Source organism: Lissotriton helveticus, chromosome 1_2, assembly GCF_964261635.1.
Source record: "Lissotriton helveticus chromosome 1_2, aLisHel1.1, whole genome shotgun sequence".
NCBI classification, from domain to species: domain Eukaryota; kingdom Metazoa; phylum Chordata; class Amphibia; order Caudata; family Salamandridae; genus Lissotriton; species Lissotriton helveticus.
The window spans coordinates 404201352-404224109 of record NC_136058.1 but is presented as its reverse complement, the minus strand read 5'-3'; the positions used below and the strand labels follow the sequence as shown (position 1 = coordinate 404224109).

Sequence of the window (22758 nt, the reverse complement as noted above, 5' to 3'; positions counted from 1 at the left end):
GCTAGGATGCAGGCCTTTGTCCTTCTTGGGTACCAAGAAGTAGTGGGAGTAGCAACCCCGACCTACTTCTGGCAGAGGGACACGTTTGACAAAGAGATCCATAACTTCCTGGAAGAGAAGGGCCAAATGATCCTCCGACATGGGATGAAATCACCACAAACTGCATGACCCTTACGCACTCCGCTGCTTGCGGAACTCCGCGTAGACCGCCAGAGATTTTTTGTCACTTTGCGGAGTTCCTCACTGAGGAACTCCGCATAGGCTTAATCTTATCATGAAAAAATAGATATCAGTCATATGTTAAGAAACAAGGGTGAGTAGAAACCTTTTGGGTGGAGTAAAATTTAAGACATTAATATTGTGATTTTTTGGGCAATTAGTTGATTTTTGCAAGCACTAACACTTCTCTGTGTAAAGTAAAGACCTGGAGAGTTTTGTAACTTTCAGATACTCAAATTGTGGATTCTGTTGCAATTAAAAATATTTCCAGGCCTGAAATTTCTTTGGAGGTTGCATGCGGGCAGCCTAAGTTATCCTGCAAGAGTTTCTTGATGAATTCTATTGCAACTACAATATGTGCTCTCTCATGTAAAGTCAGGTTGTGAGAAGCTTTTCTGCAACTCAAGATACGCCTTACTTTTCACCTGGTGTGGATGTATTTCTCATGTTTAGTGAAATCTCCTTTCTGAGTATAACGGTTCTGGCTTTCCCCTCCTGTATATGGCTTTAGTCCAGTGTGAATTCTCTCATGTGAAATGACATTGTATTCAAGACTAAACCTAATCTGACATTCAGAACACACATAAGGCGTTCTTCCCCCGTGTGAGTTCGCTCATGTCAAATGAGAAGTAATTTGTAACCAAAACATTGCTTGCATTTCGAGCACTGCTAAGGTTTTTTCCCAGAGTGGGATCTCTCATGAAGCATAACACTATCTTTCAGATTCAACCTTTTATGGCATAAGGATTTTCTCTAGTGTGGAGTTTCTCATCGTGAAATAGCATTTTTTTCTGCAGCTTTTCTGGCATTCAGAGCACTCATAAGGTGTTTCATCAGTATGGAGTCGCTTATAGTTAGTGAGGCTGTGCCAATCAAATAGGAATTTCTGGCATTCCCAGAAATTGGTAATGTTTTTTCCCTGTGTGCGTCTGCTCATGTAGAGTGAGATTGAGTTTAAAATTGATGCTTTTCTGGCATTCGGAGAACTGAATTATTTTGATGGTGTGTTTTCTTATGGTGCTTGTAACCAGCTCTACCTCTGAATATTTTCTGACATTTAGAGCACTGATAATTTATTTATATAGTGTGGATTCTCACATGTTCAGTGAGATGAGATTTTTGGCTGAAACATTTTTGGCATTCGGCGCACTGATAAGGTTTTTCCCCAGTGTGGGTTCTTATATGCTGAGTGAAACGATATTTTACACTGAAACATATCTGGCATTCGGAGCACTGATAAGGTTTTTCCCCAGTGTGGGTTCTTATATGCTCAGTGAGACTGCTTTTTACACTGAAACATTTCTGGCATTCAGAGCACTGATAAGGTTTTTCCCCAGTGTGGGTTTTTATATGCTCAGTGAGACTGCTTTTTACACTGAAACATTTCTGGCATTTGGAGCACTGATAAGGTTTTTCCCCAGTGTGGGTTCTTATATGCTCAGTGAGACTGCTTTTTACACTGAAACATTTCTGGCATTCAGAGCACCTATAAGGTTTTTCCCCAGTGTGGGTTCTTATATGGTAAGTGAGACTGCTTTTTTGAATGAAACATATCTGGCATTCAGAGCACTGATAAGGTTTTTCCCCAGTGTGGATTCTTATATGCTCAGTGAGATTGATTTTGTGACTGAAACATTTGTGGCATTCAGAACACTGATAAGGTTTTTCCCCAGTGTGGGTTCTTATATGCTGAGTGAGACTGCTTTTTTCACTGAAACATTTTTCACATTCAGTGCACTGATAACGTTTTACCCAAGTGTGGGTTCTTGTATGTTTAGTGAGCCTTCTTTTGTCACTGAAACATTTCTGGCATTCAGAGCACTGATAAGGTTTTTCTCCAGTGTGGAATCTGACATGTGCAGTTAGAAGTGATTTAAGTGGGAAATCTTTTGGGCATTCAGAGCAATGATAAGGGTTTTCCCCAGTGTGGAATCTCACATGTGCAGTTAGAAGTGATTTATCTTTGAAATCTTTTGGGCATTCAGAGCACTGATAAGGTTTTTCCCCAGTGTGGGTTCTTATATGATAAATGAGATGGTTTTTTTGGCTAAATTTTTTTTTGCATTCAGAGCACTGATAAGGTTTTTCCCCAGTGTGGGTTATTGTATGTCGAGAAAGATCTCTTTTGTTACTGAAACATTTCTGGCATTGAGAGCACTGATAAGGTTTTTCCCCAGTGTGGATTCTTGTATGTTCAGTGAGATATTTTTTTTCATGGAAACATTTCTGGCATTCAGAGCACTGATAAGGTTTTTCCCCAGTGTGGATCTTTGTATGTCGTGTGAGATCTCTTTTTACACTGAAACATTTCTGGCATTCAGAGCACTGATAAGGTTTATCCCCAGTGTGGGCTCTTCTATGCCGAGTAAGACTGTTTTTGTCAAAGAAACATTTTTGGCAATCGGTGCACTGATAAGGTTTATCCCCAGAGTGGGTTCTTCTATGTAGAGTGAGTCCTCTTTCGTCACTGAAACATTTCTGGCATTCAGAGCACTGGTAAGGTTTTTCCCCAGAGTGGGTTAATGCATGTTGATTTAGACTCGGTTTGCTACTAAACCTTTTCTGGCATTCAGAGCACTGATAAGGTTTTTTCCCAGTGTGGATTCTCATATGCTCAGTGAGATAATATTTACTGCTGAAACCTTTTTGGCACACTGAGCACTGATAAGGTTTTTCCCCAGTGTGGATTCTCATATGCCGAGTGAGACTGTTTTTGTCAAAGAAACATTTTTGGCAATCGGTGCACTGATAAGGTTTATTCCCAGTGTGGGTTCTTCTATGCAGAGTGAGACTGTTTTTGTCAACGAAATATTTTGGGCAATCGGTGCACTGATAAGGTTTATTCTCAGTGTGGGTTCTTCTATGCAGAGTGAGACGGTATTTGTCACTGAAACATTTCTGGCATTCAGAGCACTGGTAAGGTTTTTCCCCAGAGTGGGTTAATGCATGTTGCCATAGATTCTGTCTGAAACAAAACCTTTTCTGGCATTCAGAGCATTGATAAGGTTTTTCCCCAGTGTGAGTTCTTATATGCCGAGTGAGACAGCTTTTTTCACGGAAACATTTGTCGCATTCAGTGCACTGATAACGTTTTACCGAAGTGTGGGTCCTTGTATGTTTAGTGAGCCTTTTTTTGTCACTGAAACATTTCTGGCATACAGAGCACTGATAAGGTTTTTCCCCAGTGTGGAATCTCACATGTGCAGTTAGAAGTGATTTAAGTGTGAAATCTTTTGGGCATTTAGAGCACTGATAAGGTTTTTCCCCAGTGTGGGTTCTTATATGATAAATGAGATGGGTTTTTTGGCTGAATTTTTTTTTGCATTCAGAGCACTGATAAGGTTTTTCCCCAGTGTGGGTTATTGTATGTCGAGAAAGATCTCTTTTGGTACTGAAACATTTCTGGCATTGAGAGCACTGATAAGGTTTATCCCCAGTGTGGGCTCTTCTATGCAGAGTGAGACTGTTTTTGTCAAAGAAACCTTTTTGGCAATCGGTGCACTGATAAGGTTTATTCCCAGTGCGGGTTCTTCTATGCAGAGAGAGACGGTTTTTGTCACTGAAACATTTCTGGCATTCAGAGCACTGATAAGGTTTTTCCCCAGTGTGGATTCTCATATGCTCAGTGAGATGAGATTCACGGCTGAAACTTTTTAGGCATTCAGAGCACTGAGAGAGGTTTTTCCCAGTGTGCATTCTCTCAAATTCAGTGAGATGAGATTGATGGCTGAATCTTTTTTGGCACAGGTAACTTTTTTCTGCAACTTGGGTTATTTTGCTTTGATTGGGGCGGGTTTGAACACTGAATTTGTTCTCACAGCCCGTCTTTTTATAAAGTGTATTCCTAGAGTTAATATCTCTACGTTTAGTTTTCTCTTGCTTATATGCCACAGTAAGAGTGAACCCGATTTTAGAGTCGGGCTTGTTTAGATAATGTTCAGCACTTATCTCTAAAAGAAATTGTGTGTGATCTTCTTAACACTTGAATTGAGCAAAATATGTCTGGATGCAGCCCTGTAACACTTGTCGAAATGTTTGTAGCAGATAATAGTCTTTTGGTTATAGCCTCTCCGGCAGCAACTCATTTTGTGACTGAAGTTTTTCTCAAATCTATTAGTATAGGTTCTTAGCAATGCAGTGATAAGGTGTTAGTCTGATATTTAATGATTAAACTGAGAAGTCCCTTTTTGCACTGACGTAATGGCAGTAACTGAGGACATTAAAACATGCACAGAACTATTGTGGATCATTAGTCGCAGAACATCAGCTCCTATTACCCTTTCTTTGTTTGGTGTAAGGTTACGGTTTGTAGTTCTGAAGACGAGAATTTATTTACATTAGCTATAGCGCAACGGTGCTAATTTAATCAGTTTTACATATCACTCCTGCACAACAGATAAGGTTGAGGCGATTTACATAGATTTACAGAACAGTACACAACAAAAGGGAACAATCTGAGATGGTCATGAACACAATAAAGTGGTGAATTTTTAAGGTTTTCGCCAGAGTGAGCAGAGTGGGTGAAGGTGTTTTATCCCGAGGCAGACAGTCTCAAACTTGCGTAACTGGTTAAAAACGGTTGTTGAACAAAGGTGATTTTCCAATCTTTTGGTTGTTAACGTGTCAGCTTCGGAGTCTTCTTTCAGAGTCTTTTCTTTGATGGTCTGCAGAAGAAACCTTGTGTTATAACTTTCTTTTATGCAGTGTGTGCTTCCTCTCTGCAATTACATGATGCTTTAGATGAACGTTATTCAGTCATGCTGAGGCAATTTGTCTTTCTGATCATATTTCAGATGAGGATGCTGTGATTGGTCTTTCTCAAAACAACGAACAAGGGCTTTGACTCACCTCCAGTAAAGCAGAGTCTATTAATAGAATCAACAAAGAAGATGCCAATACTGAATCTAGATTCAAGCAAACCTTTTTGTATTCAAAGCTAACAAACAATCAATTATTAGCCGAATATTGGAATTTATCCATGGATAAATTCCAATATTCGGCTAATAATTGATTGTTTGTTAGCTTTGAATACAAAATGGTTTGTCGACAAACGGTCTGGGCTACTTCGAGCTCTGCTGAGATGCCGCCACTGGGAGTCGGGGCCCCACAGGGCTCTGTGTTGAGCCCGACCCTTTTTAACATCTTTATGACCCCTCTGGCGGAACTCGTGGAGGCCTCGGGGGCCCAGATCGTGTCCTATGCGGACGACACGCAGCTTCTCTTCACCTGCAGGAAAGATCAATCATTCGACGGGGAGAGCATTCAGGGTTGTCTGAAGAGGGTCTTTGGCTGGTTTCAGCAGAATGGTCTTAAGGCCAACTCTAGTAAATCAGAGGTTCTGCTTTTTGGGTGCGCGTCGGAACCGGAATGGCGTGATTGGTGGCCGGCTGACATGTGCCCGCCCGCCCAGCCGTCTGTGGCTGCCAAAAATCTTGGTGTCAAGGTCGATAATGACCTCACGTTCAGATCGCACATTCTTGGTCTGACGGGCACCTGCTTTGGCATCCTTAAGATGCTCCGGAAGTTCCTACCCCTGCTCACAGAGGAGCATAGGAAGATCATTGTCCAAGCTCTTATAGGATCTAGACTGGACTACGCTAATGCTCTCTATTTAGGGCTTCCGGAGTATCTGATCCAAAGCTTCAGGTGGCGCAGAACTCTGCGGCTCGCGCCATCTACGGCCTTCCTAGGCGGGCAAGAACATCGGGGGTGCTACAGTCACTTCACTGGCTCCCTATCCGAAAGCAGATAATGTTTAAAACGCTGACGTTGGTGCATAAGGCACTTTCTGGCTCCGGTGCTAAGTATCTGCAGCGCAGACTGGCCTTCTACCGTCCGACCCGCTCCTTGCGGTCGGAATCTTTGTTCCTTGCCGTGGTGCCCCGTGTGAGGAAGGCTCGCATCGGGGGTCGTTCTTTCAGCTTTAAGGCCCCCCAGTTGTGGAACTCTTTGCCCCTTGCTCTACGCAGCATTCCAAGCCTGCTCCTGTTCAGGAAAAACCTGAAGACCTGGCTTTTTAATCTTTAGGCTATTTTTCTTTTCACCTCACTTTTTGTTTTTTTTGTCTGTTCTCTGTTATGTTTTTTTAACTGCTGAGCCGTCCTCTGAAAGCGCCGGGACACTCTTGTTGAGTAGCCGTGCGCTATATAAATAAAATCATAACATAACATAACATTTGGTTGAATCGTGATTGGTCTTTCTGGCATTATTTCTGATGCTGTGTGGACAGATATGACTTTGCTCTGGGTAAATTAAATGCAAAATTATAGACTTCACTTACAGTTATAGTACTTTCCTCAGCTCCCACTTCCTCGCCACACCTAGGTTTTGGAAATTGATTAAACTTAGAATGCTGGATGTGCTTCAGTTTTTCAAAATAATCCTTCTTATGGCACTAACATTCAGTTGCCTGGTGCTAAATCTTGTTTTCTTCGTCCATAATTTCAATCACCTACAGTATTAAAATTAAATAGTTAATAAATGTAAATTTCCCCAAAAATAATATACAAGCAAAATCAATGCAGAATTGCAGAATTTTGACAATGTTGAGCTGTTCTTCAGACAGAGCAGAGTGTAGTATGGTAGCCTGAGAGTACTTGGATGTAGAAGTGAGGATTTGTAGATTTTTCAACATTTTATTAAGCTCACAAAGGGTACCTGTACCCTAAGGCAGAAAGTAAAGACATATGGACTGGAACCAAACAGATATTTAAAAAAGAATACCATTAATTTTTTTTGTCAAACATATTTGTATTGAAAGTTTCGACAAAGTACATCATCTTACATTACCATTTAAGTCATTACATGAATGAGATTGAAAGGACCTCACAGACATCGTTAAAAGTCATGCAGACCGTTAGGGTCGGACCCTGGCCAAGACATTGTGGATTGCACATTGAAGGCTTACAGCTTCTAGCATAACTGGGCCCGGGTATGCCCCCGCTCTACACAGAGCGCGACAGGTAAATCAAGCATTTTCTCATCGATATCCGTGGCAGCTTTATCTGAAGTTTGACTGCAGCAGGGAAGTTGTGTAGACAGTACTATAGTGGAGTAAAAACGGCTCCCAACCGTGGAGCAGTGAATGAGAAAGAACCAGACAACTCCTTCCCACCCCCACCCCCCTCCCACAACATGGTGGCGGCATGAAAGAAAAAAAGTGTGGGCTCTTCTATGCAGAGTGAGACTGTTTTTGTCAAAGAAACCTTTTTGGCAATCGGTGCACTGATAAGGTTTATTCCCAGTGTGGGTTCTTCTATGCAGAGAGAGACGGTTTTTGTCACTGAAACATTTCTGGCATTCAGAGCACTGATAAGGTTTTTCCCCAGTGTGGATTCTCATATGCTCAGTGAGATGAGATTCACGGCTGAAACTTTTTAGGCATTCAGAGCACTGAGAGAGGTTTTTCCCAGTGTGCATTCTCTCAAATTCAGTGAGATGAGATTGATGGCTGAATCTTTTTTGGCACAGGTAACTTTTTTCTGCAACTTGGGTTATTTTGCTTTGATTGGGGCGGGTTTGAACACTGAATTTGTTCTCACAGCCCGTCTTTTTATAAAGTGTATTCCTAGAGTTAATATCTCTACGTTTAGTTTTCTCTTGCTTATATGCCACAGTAAGAGTGAACCCGATTTTAGAGTCGGGCTTGTTTAGATAATGTTCAGCACTTATCTCTAAAAGAAATTGTGTGTGATCTTCTTAACACTTGAATTGAGCAAAATATGTCTGGATGCAGCCCTGTAACACTTGTCGAAATGTTTGTAGCAGATAATAGTCTTTTGGTTATAGCCTCTCCGGCAGCAACTTATTTTGTGACTGAAGTTTTTCTCAAATCTATTAGTATAGGTTCTTAGCAATGCAGTGATAAGGTGTTAGTCTGATATTTAATGATTAAACTGAGAAGTCCCTTTTTGCACTGACGTAATGGCAGTAACTGAGGACATTAAAACATGCACAGAACTATTGTGGATCATTAGTCGCAGAACATCAGCTCCTATTACCCTTTCTTTGTTTGGTGTAAGGTTACGGTTTGTAGTTCTGAAGACGAGAATTTATTTACATTAGCTATAGCGCAACGGTGCTAATTTAATCAGTTTTACATATCACTCCTGCACAACAGATAAGGTTGAGGCGATTTACATAGATTTACAGAACAGTACACAACAAAAGGGAACAATCTGAGATGGTCATGAACACAATAAAGTGGTGAATTTTTAAGGTTTTCGCCAGAGTGAGCAGAGTGGGTGAAGGTGTTTTATCCCGAGGCAGACAGTCTCAAACTTGCGTAACTGGTTAAAAACGGTTGTTGAACAAAGGTGATTTTCCAATCTTTTGGTTGTTAACGTGTCAGCTTCGGAGTCTTCTTTCAGAGTCTTTTCTTTGATGGTCTGCAGAAGAAACCTTGTGTTATAACTTTCTTTTATGCAGTGTGTGCTTCCTCTCTGCAATTACATGATGCTTTAGATGAACGTTATTCAGTCATGCTGAGGCAATTTGTCTTTCTGATCATATTTCAGATGAGGATGCTGTGATTGGTCTTTCTCAAAACAACGAACAAGGGCTTTGACTCACCTCCAGTAAAGCAGAGTCTATTAATAGAATCAACAAAGAAGATGCCAATACTGAATCTAGATTCAAGCAAACCTTTTTGTATTCAAAGCTAACAAACAATCAATTATTAGCCGAATATTGGAATTTATCCATGGATAAATTCCAATATTCGGCTAATAATTGATTGTTTGTTAGCTTTGAATACAAAATGGTTTGTCGACAAACGGTCTGGGCTACTTCGAGCTCTGCTGAGATGCCGCCACTGGGAGTCGGGGCCCCACAGGGCTCTGTGTTGAGCCCGACCCTTTTTAACATCTTTATGACCCCTCTGGCGGAACTCGTGGAGGCCTCGGGGGCCCAGATCGTGTCCTATGCGGACGACACGCAGCTTCTCTTCACCTGCAGGAAAGATCAATCATTCGACGGGGAGAGCATTCAGGGTTGTCTGAAGAGGGTCTTTGGCTGGTTTCAGCAGAATGGTCTTAAGGCCAACTCTAGTAAATCAGAGGTTCTGCTTTTTGGGTGCGCGTCGGAACCGGAATGGCGTGATTGGTGGCCGGCTGACATGTGCCCCCCCGCCCAGCCGTCTGTGGCTGCCAAAAATCTTGGTGTCAAGGTCGATAATGACCTCACGTTCAGATCGCACATTCTTGGTCTGACGGGCACCTGCTTTGGCATCCTTAAGATGCTCCGGAAGTTCCTACCCCTGCTCACAGAGGAGCATAGGAAGATCATTGTCCAAGCTCTTATAGGATCTAGACTGGACTACGCTAATGCTCTCTATTTAGGGCTTCCGGAGTATCTGATCCAAAGCTGCAGGTGGCGCAGAACTCTGCGGCTCGCGCCATCTACGGCCTTCCTAGGCGGGCAAGAACATCGGGGGTGCTACAGTCACTTCACTGGCTCCCTATCCGAAAGCGGATAATGTTTAAAACGCTGACGTTGGTGCATAAGGCACTTTCTGGCTCCGGTGCTAAGTATCTGCAGCGCAGACTGGCCTTCTACCGTCCGACCCGCTCCTTGCGGTCGGAATCTTTGTTCCTTGCCGTGGTGCCCCGTGTGAGGAAGGCTCGCATCGGGGGTCGTTCTTTCAGCTTTAAGGCCCCCCAGTTGTGGAACTCTTTGCCCCTTGCTCTACGCAGCATTCCAAGCCTGCTCCTGTTCAGGAAAAACCTGAAGACCTGGCTTTTTAATCTTTAGGCTATTTTTCTTTTCACCTCACTTTTTGTTTTTTTTGTCTGTTCTCTGTTATGTTTTTTTAACTGCTGAGCCGTCCTCTGAAAGCGCCGGGACACTCTTGTTGAGTAGCCGTGCGCTATATAAATAAAATCATAACATAACATAACATTTGGTTGAATCGTGATTGGTCTTTCTGGCATTATTTCTGATGCTGTGTGGACAGATATGACTTTGCTCTGGGTAAATTAAATGCAAAATTATAGACTTCACTTACAGTTATAGTACTTTCCTCAGCTCCCACTTCCTCGCCACACCTAGGTTTTGGAAATTGATTAAACTTAGAATGCTGGATGTGCTTCAGTTTTTCAAAATAATCCTTCTTATGGCACTAACATTCAGTTGCCTGGTGCTAAATCTTGTTTTCTTCGTCCATAATTTCAATCACCTACAGTATTAAAATTAAATAGTTAATAAATGTAAATTTCCCCAAAAATAATATACAAGCAAAATCAATGCAGAATTGCAGAATTTTGACAATGTTGAGCTGTTCTTCAGACAGAGCAGAGTGTAGTATGGTAGCCTGAGAGTACTTGGATGTAGAAGTGAGGATTTGTAGATTTTTCAACATTTTATTAAGCTCACAAAGGGTACCTGTACCCTAAGGCAGAAAGTAAAGACTAATGGACTGGAACCAAACAGATATTTAAAAAAGAATACCATTAATTTTTTTTGTCAAACATATTTGTATTGAAAGTTTCGACAAAGTACATCATCTTATATTACCATTTAAGTCATTACATGAATGAGATTGAAAGGACCTCACAGACATCGTTAAAAGTCATGCAGACCGTTAGGGTCGGACCCTGGCCAAGACATTGTGGATTGCACATTGAAGGCTTACAGCTTCTAGCATAACTGGGCCCGGGTATGCCCCCGCTCTACACAGAGCGCGACAGGTAAATCAAGCATTTTCTCATCGATATCCGTGGCAGCTTTATCTGAAGTTTGACTGCAGCAGGGAAGTTGTGTAGACAGTACTATAGTGGAGTAAAAACGGCTCCCAACCGTGGAGCAGTGAATGAGAAAGAACCAGACAACTCCTTCCCACCCCCACCCCCCTCCCACAACATGGTGGCGGCATGAAAGAAAAAAAGAAAGTAGGGAACACAGAAAGAAACATGAATTGTGGAGGGTTTGAGAGATTGTACTTCATAGTTGGAAGAGGTGAAGTGCTCTGATGAAAGACGGGCAGACAGCAGAAGGCAGACCTCGGGAGAGAAAGGAGACCAGGAAGCCCCATTTGAATTCAACATTTGTAAACTCATCTTTGAAGATGTCTGACATCCGCTCTAAACTAAGGAACTTCCATAATCTAGAATGCCAAAGGGAAATCACCTGGGCTTCTCTCTTTTTCCATGCTGCCGCCTGCGTAGTCTTTGCAGCCTTTATACAGAGCCACATGATCTGTTTGTCCGCCCGGGTTTGGTGTTCTAGGGAAGGCCCAACAGAATATCCGCCATGGTAGTCGGTATAGAGTACCCCAACATATCTTTGATATGGGCGAGAATTTCTTACCAGTAAGGCCCTATGTTTGACAGTCCCACCAAATATGCTGAGAGTCTCCCAGGAGTCCACAACCCCCCCAGCACCTATCAGAACACCCAGGAAAAATACGTCGAAGTTTGGAGGGGTGAAGGTACCAGTCTATCATGGTTTTAAGGTGTGCTTCCCTGAGTTTGACGGAATGGTTGAATTTCGTAATATCAGACCAGAGATGGGACCACTCTTCGTCAGTAATATCCCGCTGTAAAATGCCCTCCCATACTGACATGTAGCGTGGACGAGGGGAGAATGAGGTAGTAAGGAGAAATTTGTATATAAAGGAAATCGTGCACCTCATTGACTTCGCCTTAGTGAGGACGGATTCAAATTTCGTCAGGGGACGAGTAGCCGCCTCCCGGACCTGTGGCGTGAGGGCCCAATGTAATAGCTGCTGGTGACTGTATCTCTCTGAGTTCTGTAGGTTGTACTCCCGTTTACAGCTGTCAAAGGGAAGGGGACCTGGAGGGTCACACCAAGTGTGCCCTTATTTAAGGCAGAGGACTGTCATGGGTTTACCAGATAGAGCGGTGGTGGCAATGCACCCTGTTGTAAGGATCAATAGCCTGATGAGATCTTTGCATCATGGTCAGTGGAGTGGCTTTCTACTGACACACCCATGTAATGCTCCATTTCTTTGCCTGTGCCCAGACTTTGCGCTAACATCAAGTGCGTGTTTAGGGTGTTGGTGTGCGTAGCATAAAAGCAATGTGAGAGTGCGACAGAGTAAACTGCTCTCCTGCCTGCCAGTTGTGTATACAAGTGGTAACATCTATCCCTCTTTTATACCCCAGTTCAAAGTCCTCTGTTACCAAGGAATAAAGTGCTCTACAAAGTACTCAGGTGCCTGCTGTGCCACCAGGGATGGTGTCAGCCTGACAGTCTATCTAAGTTGAAGGGACATCACCGGCAGGCTGAATTACTTAATGGAGAAGCTGTGTACCTGTCCTGAAGAGCCTAGAAGTCTGCCTAGAAGCCTGCCTGCCTGGTAAGAAAGGGAAGGGAGTTTGACTATCCAGCAGGAGGACAAGGCTGCCCTGGAAGAAGCAAGGTCCGACACATCCCCGGTATCTGTAGGTCAGGCAGGAAAGCCATCCAGCAGGACCAGCTAGTCTGAGGGACCCCCCACCCAGACTGTCCCAACAGTTCAAGGCAGAAAATAAAACTCTACGAAAACGTGATTGTTGAGGCCCAGTTGGACGATTGTGTGCTGCCAACCAGCCCGTTCAAGGTTGCATTTGCCAAATTCCTAACACAACAGGGTCTGAATCTACTGGCTTCCTGGAGAGCCTGTGTTGGGCTTTTAGCTGCTGAATTTCTGACTACTCTGTGTCAGAGGCCCATGAGGGACTACAACTACTCCAGTGTCGAACACCCTGTCTGAGCTTACGCCTGTGGTCCAGCCGGCCACAGTGTGGGCTCAATTGCTGACGGTCGGGCCTCCAGAGGGGCTGCACTTACCGACAGGCCGGGTGTGACTGCTACCTTGGGACTGCTTATCTTCTGGTAACTGCAAAGAAAAGACAGAGTCGGTGCCCTACTGAATGCAGCCCTACATCCAGGACAAAAGCCTGCTGGTGTGTCACTGCTCTCTCTTGGGGCGTGCTATTCAAGTGCTGGGAAGCAGGAAAGAGACCCAGACAAAACTGACTCATCCTGAGAAAGGGTAAGACTATTACGACAGAGCACACACCCATTGGGGTGACTGGAGTGACAGAACTGACCCTATACTATACTCATGATACTCCTAAATGCCCCTAGAGGGGAAGAGGGTATCAGAACCGGACGCACCAGTCTGCAGCACATGGTAGCATGGCATGCCTGCACTATCTTTTCACCCAAACTGTCCATAAAGATGATTTTAAAGCCGCTACGCACATAGCAGGGGGAATCACAGACCATTTGCTGGTGGAGATGCAACTCGATGCTCTGGTTGTGGACTTCATCCTACCCTCAAGGGTTGATCCGTGATATTTAAAAGACAAGACGTTCAAAGCTCGTATGAGATGGAGCAGAATTCTATTCTATTTTAAGGAGAACGGGGCGGCCTGTTGAATCAGCTTGCGTGCTATATGATGAATTCAAGACAGTGATTAGAGGCCAGACACAAGCCTTGGTTGGGGGAATGCCAAAGGAATGTAAATGGAAGTGCGAGGCTTAGGACAGGGAATGTGCTTTCCTGGAGGCTTGCTTAGCAAGTGGGGAATCAGTTTCTCTCCCATTACACCATCAACTGAAGCAGCACACATTAAGAGCACTAATGGAAAATAGCGGGCACTCAAAGCCAATAAGTTGCTTGCATGGCTAGAGAGACGAGACAAAGGACGGAACTGGATCCATGAGGTTAATGACAACAAGGGGATGGAAATACTGGGAGAGACTTCCTGAAAGACCTGACCCTGCCAATGCTAACGAATGAGGACCGAGACGCACTAGACCAAGACCTGACAGTAGACTAAATAAATAAGACAATAAGAACCTTGCAAACAGGGCAAGCAACGGGCCTGATGAGCTGCTCATAGAATTATATAAAAGCATGAGAGATAAAATCAGGGAGTGCCTCCAGAGGAGGTTTCAGACTGCCTGAAAATAAGGGTGTCTCCCAGAGGACCAAAGAACGTCTGAGGTGGTGGTCATACCAAAAAAGGACGAACCAGCAACTGAGTGTGGGTCTTATAGACCTATCTCCCTGCTTAATTTTGAGACTAAGGTCCTTGCGTAGGCCCTGGCGATCTGCCTGCGGACAGTAATTGCAACAGTGGATCATCCTGATCAATGGGTCTTTATGCCACACCAGGGAAGGCGCTTAAATCTCTGACACCTTAATAGACTACCACATGCAACAGTGAATTCCTTTGCTGAACCAGTGGCGCTGCTGTTAAGCTCTTGTATGTGGCCCTTGTAGCGTGCATGCGCGTCAATAATACTGTTTCCAGAGTCTTTACCGTCCGACAGGGATGTTCCTTGTCTCCTATACTCTTCACACGTGCGTGGGTTCGCCAGGACCTCTCATATGGGGTACTCCAGTTGATCAGGAGTGGGATGAGAGAATCTCCCTCTACACTGATGTTTTGCTACAGGACACGTAATCAGCCTTCTTGAGTGAACGAATCCTACACATTTTTCATATATTTAGAGATTATTCAGGATATAAGATCAATTGGAAGAAGTCCTTAATATTCCTGCTGGAGGCAGGGACCCTGCGGCTGCACTCTAGGTGCACAGTTCGGGTGGCACTACATGGCTTTAAATATTTGGGCATGTTTATTACAAGAGAGCCACAGGCAGGAACGTACTCCCGAAATTAGATCGGCTTCGCAGGGATGCCCCACACTAGTGGGCACTCCCGCTCTCCTTACTGCGCCGGGTCGCCCTTTTTAAAGTGACCCTCCAGGGCCTCCTGTACATCGTGAAAAAAAACGTCCTTTAAGATCCCACCAGAGATTTTCTTTCAAAAGGTAGTCTGAGAACTTCGGCTCCTGTTGTGGGATTGTGGCACTTCACGCTGAGTAAGTTGCAGAGGGGAGTTCATTAAGGTGGCCTGGCGGTCCGGAGCATTCACAAGTATTACTGGGACACGCAGCTGGTGGCAGTCAAAAACTGGGTTTTTGCGGACCGTAAGGATCCTGCTTACCGGGTAGATAGATTGGCCATGGGCAAGAGAGGTTACCCCACCCTGGTGCTGTATCGAAGAAAGCTTGAGGGCACCCTACCTATTCGTAGCCAAACAGTGGTAAGGTCTTGGAGAGAGGCTACCAAGTGTTTAGGCTGAGAAGGTAAGCTGACTAAAATTACTCCACTGTATGATAGGGATCTCTTAAGTGCAGCGGGCGTATTGCAGGGCTTCACAAAATGGGGATAGATTAGCTTAGAGCGGCCGGGCGATGTGTGGAGGGGACAGGCGCTTGTGCCCTTCACGATCCTACAACAAAAGTATAAATGAGGTGACTAAAAACGGTTCTGACATTTGCAGGTGGCCACGCTCTGCATGGTCACATCCGGGAAGGGGGACAGTTGCCTGATGCATCCCCACTGGAGGACCAGCTACTAACTAATCCACTGACCGAAAAAGCAATCTCAACCATCTATAGGAAGTTGATCTACAATTCCCTGGATCCCTTGGGGACGCGGAGGGATGTGTGGGAGAGGGATCTAGGCACACTTGGCGATGGCGATTGGGTTGAGGCCATTCAGGGTGCCAGGGAGGTGGCAATTAGAACTAGTTTTGGTCTAATTTAACTACAGATCCTACATAGGACCAACTACTCCAGATCTTTGTTGCACCGAATAGGGTGGGCGGCCACCTCTGTGCGTCTGGGAATGTGAGGGGGGGCTTGTTTTAATGTGGTGTGGAGTTGTCCGGTAATTTAATGCTACTGGGTAGAGATCATGAGAATAATGTCCCAGGTCATGGGACTAGCGATCCCCATGGGGGCCAAATGGCACCTCCTGAATATCACGAGTGAGGTGACATGGCATAGTTTTTGCAGAATATGACTGGCCCTGGCTTCGGCAGTTGGCAAGCGTAACATTGCAGCGGTTGGGGAGACAGCTCTCCCCCCCCCAGGGTGGAGGATTGGGAAGCAGATCTTGATTGGTGTCAACGGGTGGACACAGGGTGTATCTCAGCAGGGGCTGCCCTTGTAAATGGGAAAGATATGGGAGGGCTGGTAGAGCTACCGGGCCATGTGACGCGCCATGAAGTAGTGAAAGTTAAATATGTTCCATCCTTGCAATCTAGGTTTATGAAGTGGGATTTGGTCAGGGAGTGTCAGGAGAAGCCAAGCTATGTTACTCACTCCATATTTGCAGACTTTGCCTTTTTGGTCTAATCACTCTCACTAATGTGCACCGTATTTTCGTTGTCAACACCATCGATTGAGCACTAGTTCAATAAAAAGAGTTTTTAAAAGTACCTGTGTCTTGGCAAGATAAGCAGCGTGCTGGTCATTTATTAAATCGAGTCTGTTGATCTATTGTTGAGCTCTGAGTTCAAGCTGGTCGACATTACAAAGCTAAGAATATTGTGACTGCTCGCCCTCGCTAACTTGAGAGTCAAGTACAAAAAAGGGTTTACTTGGTCAGTTTGCACAGCCTTACTAGGACAGGTCACATGACATCAAAGGAACGTGACCTCAACCCAGTAGCCCCTGCCTATCCCGTGGCTCCGGAACTGGACTGAACATAGAGGCGGGACTGAAACAGCCTTGCTTTGTCAAGCTGAAGCATTTGGTCCTTGTATGTTTTCTAGACCGCAATCCAGTATGACATAATTTAACATAACCAGTAACTTGTTCAGCTGACATTGCAGAGATAAACAAATGCAACATATATAGCAAGTTTTAAAAGAAAGGCGGCATTAAGGTAAGGAACACCGCAGCGTCTTGTCATTTACTTATTCACATAAAAGAAATCACATATCGGCAGCATTCTAATGAACTCTCTCTTTTCTCCACTCCTCTATTTGTCAATTATCAAGACTATGGGTTTGATTTATAGTCCAAAGGGTCACCCGACTTGTTAGAGATCTCTGCTGGCCCTGTGGCACTCTGTCAAGTCAAGTCAAGAAGATTTATATAGCGCGCTACATACCCATAGGGTCTCAAGGCGCTTGAGGAAGGGTGAGGAGTTACTTGTCAAATAACCACGTTTTGAGTTGCTTTCTGAATGCTAGGTGGTTCTGAGTAAGGCGAAGGTGATTGGGAAGTGAGTTCCAGGTTTTAGCTGCCAGGTAGGAGAAGGATCTACCTCCCATGGTGGTTTTGTTGATGCGAGGTACAGTGGCAAGGGCTTGGTTGGAGGATCGTAGCTGGCGGGAGGGGGTGTAGAAGGAAAGTCGTGTGTTGAGGCATTCGGGTCCGATTTCGTAGAGTGCTTTGTGTGCGTGGGTTAGGAGCCGGAAAGTAATCCTCTTATTGATGGGGAGCCAGTGGAGGTTTTTCAGGTGACCAGAGATGTGTTCTTTACGCGGGATGTCTAATATGAGCCTGGCTGAGGCGTTCTGGATGCGTTGGAGTTTATTCTGGAGTTTTGCGGTGGTACCGGCGTAGAGGGTGTTTCCGCAGTCCAGTCGGCTCGTGACCAAAGCGTGGGTGACTGTTTTTCTAGTTTCAGTGGGGATCCAGCGAAATGTTTTTTTGAGCATGCGAAGGATGTTGAAGCAAGATGAAGAGACGGCGTTGACTTGTCTGTTCATCGAGAGTGAGGAATCCAGGATGACGCCCAGGTTCCGTGCGTGGTCCGTTGGAATGGGTGCTTTTCCGAGGGCCTCTGGCCACCAAGAGTCATCCCAGGCGGAGGGGGAGGTGCCTAGGATGAGGACTTCTGTTTTGTCTGAGTTCAGTTTCAGACGGCTGTGCTTCATCCATTCGGCTACTTCTTTCATTCCTTCATGCAGGTTGGTTTTGGCAGTATAAGGGTCTCTGGTGAGTGATAGGATCAGTTGAGTGTCGTCGGCGTAGGAGATAATGTTGAGGTTGTGTTGGCGTGCAATGGATGCGAGGGGGCTCATGTATACGTTGAAGAGGGTGGGGCTGAGTGAAGATCCTTGTGGTACGCCGCAGATGACTTCAGTGGCTTCTGACTTGAATGGTGGAAGGCGGACTCTCTGGGTTCTTCCGGTGAGGAACGAGGTGATCCATTCCAGTGCTTTTCCTTGGATTCCGACGTTTCTGAGGCGTTGTAAAAGGGTGCTATGACAGACCGTGTCGAAGGCTGCGGAGAGGTCGAGGAGGATGAGGGCGACTGTGTCTCCATTGTCCAGAAGAGTTCGAATGTCGTCTGTTGCTGCGATGAGGGCGGTTTCAGTGCTGTGCTTGGCTCGGAAGCCGGATTGTGAGTAGTCGAGGGATTTGTTGGTTTCGAGGAATGCGGCGAGCTGGTTATTGATCGCTTTCTCGATGACTTTGGCCGGGAATGGAAGGAGTGAGATAGGGCGGTAGTTTTTGAGTTCGGTGGGGTCAGCTGTGGATTTCTTCAGGAGGGCGCTGAGTTCGGCATGTTTCCAGCTTTCCGGGAAGATTGCGGAGTTGAGGGAACAGTTGATGACGTCTCGGAGGTGCGGTGCAATAATGGAGTCTGCTTTGTTAAAGATGTGGTGAGGGCATGGGTCTGTGGGGGATCCTGAGTGGATAGAGTTCATCAGACGGATGGTGTCCTCAGTGGAGATTGGCTTCCAGTCATTGAGGATGTTCAAGGGGGGTGGGGGTCCTGCAGGGGGTTGGGAGGGTTGGTCTTCGGGTCGGTTGTCGAAGCTGTTGTGGATGTCTGCAATTTTGTTGTGGAAGAATGAGGCTAGGGAGTCGCAGAGGGCTTGAGAGGGGGTGATGTCGTTGGAGTTGGCTGAAGGGTTGGTAAATTCCTTGACGTTGTTGAATAATTCCTTGCTGTTGTGGGCGTTGTTATCCAGTCTGTCCTTGAAAGCGGCTTTCTTGGCATTCCGAATTTTGATTTTCTTTGTTTTTGGGATCGTGTGATATGGTGCGGTACCTACAGTATGATGTAAGTAAATAAATTACATTGCTATTATACGGTAAGGATGTGGGGGTGAGTGTATTTAGGGCCGAAGCCTTGCCGTTATATGCAGAATAACAGGTCCGGGAAGTCACTTCTGACTAGGGCAGGTTAGCCGCTGCACAGGCCTTGGGCATTGATCCTTTTGAGGATAATATGTGAAGGGCCACTGGTGACTGGAGCTGGCTAGCAACAACACTGGCCTCTGGTATTCATTACAGGCAGGGTAACAATGCATGTCAATATTGACAGGAACTGATTGGCAGTAGAGTTGACCTCTGGTTTTGAATATTTGCAGGATTTAAGGTACAGGGGTCACCACTGACTGGAGTTACTTAGCAGGATAATAGGTCTCAGGGAGCCAATACTGACTGAAGCTGGTTAGTATGATCACTAGTCCCAAGGTGCTACTAATGACTCAAGTTGGCTAGAATGATAACAGGTCCCAGGGGCCAGTACTAACAGGAGCTGGCTAGTAGGCTTACATACAGGCCCAAGGGGCCACTACTGACTGGAGCTGGCTAAAAGAATAACAGGTCCAAGGGTGGTGGGGTGCGAGTGGCACCAGTGACCGGAGTTGGCTAGAAGCATTGACAACCTTTGGTATTGATTAAGTGCAGGATTATAGGTCACAGGTGGCACTGCTGAATACAGCTGGCTAGCAGCAGTGGTGGCCTCTAGGAAGAAGGAATTCAGAAAGCATAACTGTATATACTGGTTTCTTTAATACCGATATGTGTTTACACATGAATGCCACAATGTGTAGTAATATATTACATTACTAAATTACAATATTCTTATTTTAATTTGATGTGTTTGTTAGCCTTACCATGCCTGCAAAGTTACATGATTCTATTAGGGCCCAGAACCATTTTATTTAGTGATGTCCATCTGCACACTTTCCTACATCTTGTAGTAAATTGAATATTGAAACAAGCATTTACAATGCAATAGGTCTCGCAGCATTAAAGTTTGAGTTATTGGCATTGTGTATGACAATGCGTTGCATAACATTTTTAGCAAACTTTGAATTGGTGAGCAGTGAGAGTGTGTGCAAGAGTATGCTGTTGCTCACAGCTGTTATTATTCACACAGCTCTGATGATGCACCTCACGCACGGGGCTGACACAGTAATTATTCACACAGCTCTGATGATGCACCTCAGGCACGGGCTCACAGCTGTTATTATTCACACAGCTCTGATGATGCACCTCAGCACGGGGCTGACGCAGTTATTATTCACACAGCTCTGATGATGCACCTCAGCACGGGGCTGACAGCTGTTATTATTCACACAGCTCTGATGATGCACCTCAGGCACGGGGCTGACAGTTATTATTCACACAGCTCTGATGATGCAACTCAGGCACGGCCTCACAGCAGTTATTATTCACACAGCTCTGATGATGCACCTCAGCACAGGGCTGCCGGCAGTTATTATTCACACAGCTCTGATGATGCACCTCAGGCACGGGACTCACAGCTGTTATTATTCACACAGCTCTTATGATGCACCTCAGGCACGGGGCTGACGCAGTTATTATTCACACAGCTCTGATGATGCACCTCAGCACGGGGCTCACAGCTGTTATTATTCACACAGCTCTGATGATGCACCTCAGGCACGGGGCTGACAGTTATTATTCACACAGCTCTGATGATGCAACTCAGGCACGGCCTCACAGCAGTTATTATTCACACAGCTCTGATGATGCACCTCAAGCACGGGGCTGACGCCTCATGAAAGTGCCTGTATTTCTGAGCTTCCCTTGAAACTTGAAAGAGAGGCAAATAAGTTCCCTAAATATTATAGGAGAGGATAAATTACTAGTCTATCATTATTCTTCGTTTGCTTCAACAAAGTGTTTGTGGGTCTTGAAGTACTTTGGCCAAATAGGGAGACTAAAAATACCAGCATGCAAGTGCTTTTTATTTACTTTCAGATGACGACCGCGTCGTACGTCACGGACGCTCCGACGTTCCTGCGCGTAGTGTGATCGTATTGCACTGTCCTGCCCTTCCACTGCCGCGGCGCTAGGCAGGGCTTGGCCTCAGTGGTCCAGGAAGGGTGCGCTCCCTCAAGGCTCAGCCAGCAGCAGGACGCTCATGGTGCCCGTATCGCCCCTGTGATGCTTCTCCCCTGGGTAGGAAAGGCCAGTGTGACCAGCAGTCTCCACGGAAGAAGCCGGACTAACGCTGGTGGGGCGCCGGGAACTAGGCGATGTGGCTGGTGGGTCGGAATCCGATGCCCCACCTGGACGGGAGAGTGGCGCCGATGCGGTGAGTTGGCCTTAGTTGGAGGGGGGCAGCGGGGGGGTCTCTGTGCGCTTGTGTGTGTGTGCGGCGGCGGGGGGGTGTCTCTGTATGTGTGCGTGCGTGTATGTGCGCTCGTGTATGCGTGTGTATGTGTGTGTCTCTGTGTGCGCATGCGTGTTTGAAAGCAGGGGGAGGTGTGGCTGTGTGTGTTTGCGCTTCCTAGGAGACAGGAGATGGCCACAGCGTGTGTGTTCTTGCGCACGCGGCCCGCTCCGATCCGATTTTTCAAGATGCGCGTGGCCATCTCTTGTCTCCTGGGAAGCTGAGCCAGTGACAATAGGTCTCTGGCGAGACCGCGCTTTCGCGCGGTTAACGCCACGAGACCTAAAAAGCAGTTAAGGCTGTAGAAAGCCAGATGGAGGACTTGGCCAACTCAATGTATGCCGAGAAGAAGGAACAGAAGACTGCAAAGAAGTGACTCCAAACCTGGGGGAAACTTCAAATCGATGCGGTGAAGGTCCTGGATGCCAAGATTGAGCATCTCGATAATCTTTTACGAGGAAAGCAGCTGAGAGTACTCCGAATCTCATCATGAATCCAGGCTGACACTTTGAGAAAAATGTAAAGTACAGCAGAATTAGACTTGGTTTGGAAGGAGATCAAGAACTCCTACCGTTAGTGGCGCAAATGTATACACCTCCCCACAATACTTGGAGAAACAATATGGTCACTGTGGGAACAGAGATGGTGAACTTGGAAAATGTGAACCTGCACAAAGAATTATCAGCCACTATCAAAAAATGCACAGTGATGATGGAGGAGGAACAGCTCCTCTTATTTTCCAAGCTAAGCCCAGAGATGATTTCATGCACTTTCATGCAAGAGGGCTATTCTGGGGGTGAAAAGAAACCTGGAGGGGAAGGGTATTGTGGCTTTGACAGGTACCTGGCGAAGTTTGAGGTGGAACATGGGGGGAACAAAATATGTGTTATCCCAGCAGACTGATTCATCAAAGAGTTTCTGAGAAAGTTTGTAATTGAAAGTTTGTCCCCTTAATGGGTGTGTACCCGACTGCTTATGACACTGGTATCTCAACTTTTTACCATGACCCTAGTGTTATGCTATCCTAGCGTGTCCACAGAGGCATAGGCCTATCTCCAGTAATGCAAGGTCCAGAAACTGTTCGGCGACTTGGAGAGATGCACATAGCTCTGGACTACTATTACTGTCCCATGTGCATCACATAAAGCGGTGCTGGCAGGGTACCATGTTTTGTCAATCTTTAGTGAGACCAAACCTTATGGTTATAAAGGGTGCGGACTTCTGACCCCTCTAATGTAAAGTTCTGCTATTGTGTGAAACCCAAAATCTTGCTTTGACATTCCTTATCCATGTCGACCGAGTGTATGTGTAGTAAGTGTGTATCACATGTTTGGTAGTAAG

General features: G+C 45.6%; 2 protein-coding genes across 2 annotated transcripts in view; both read right to left on the bottom strand.

Annotated features, from left to right (window-relative positions):
* LOC144807966 (uncharacterized) overlaps positions 1-22758 on the bottom strand; it is a 174349-nt gene that overhangs the window by 145730 nt on the left and 5861 nt on the right. The gene's annotated exons all lie outside the window — the stretch shown is intronic.
* Positions 1297-3837, bottom strand: LOC144804585 (uncharacterized). Its single transcript, XM_078671918.1, has one exon. It carries the CDS (start codon positions 3835-3837, stop codon positions 1297-1299), a length of 2541 nt encoding a protein of 846 aa, XP_078528044.1.

What these genes read in the sequence shown, in the direction of transcription:
- LOC144804585 (XM_078671918.1), bottom strand. Translation starts at nt 3,837, where the DNA reads ATGAGAATCCACACTGGGGAAAAACCTTATCAGTGCTCTGAATGCCAG.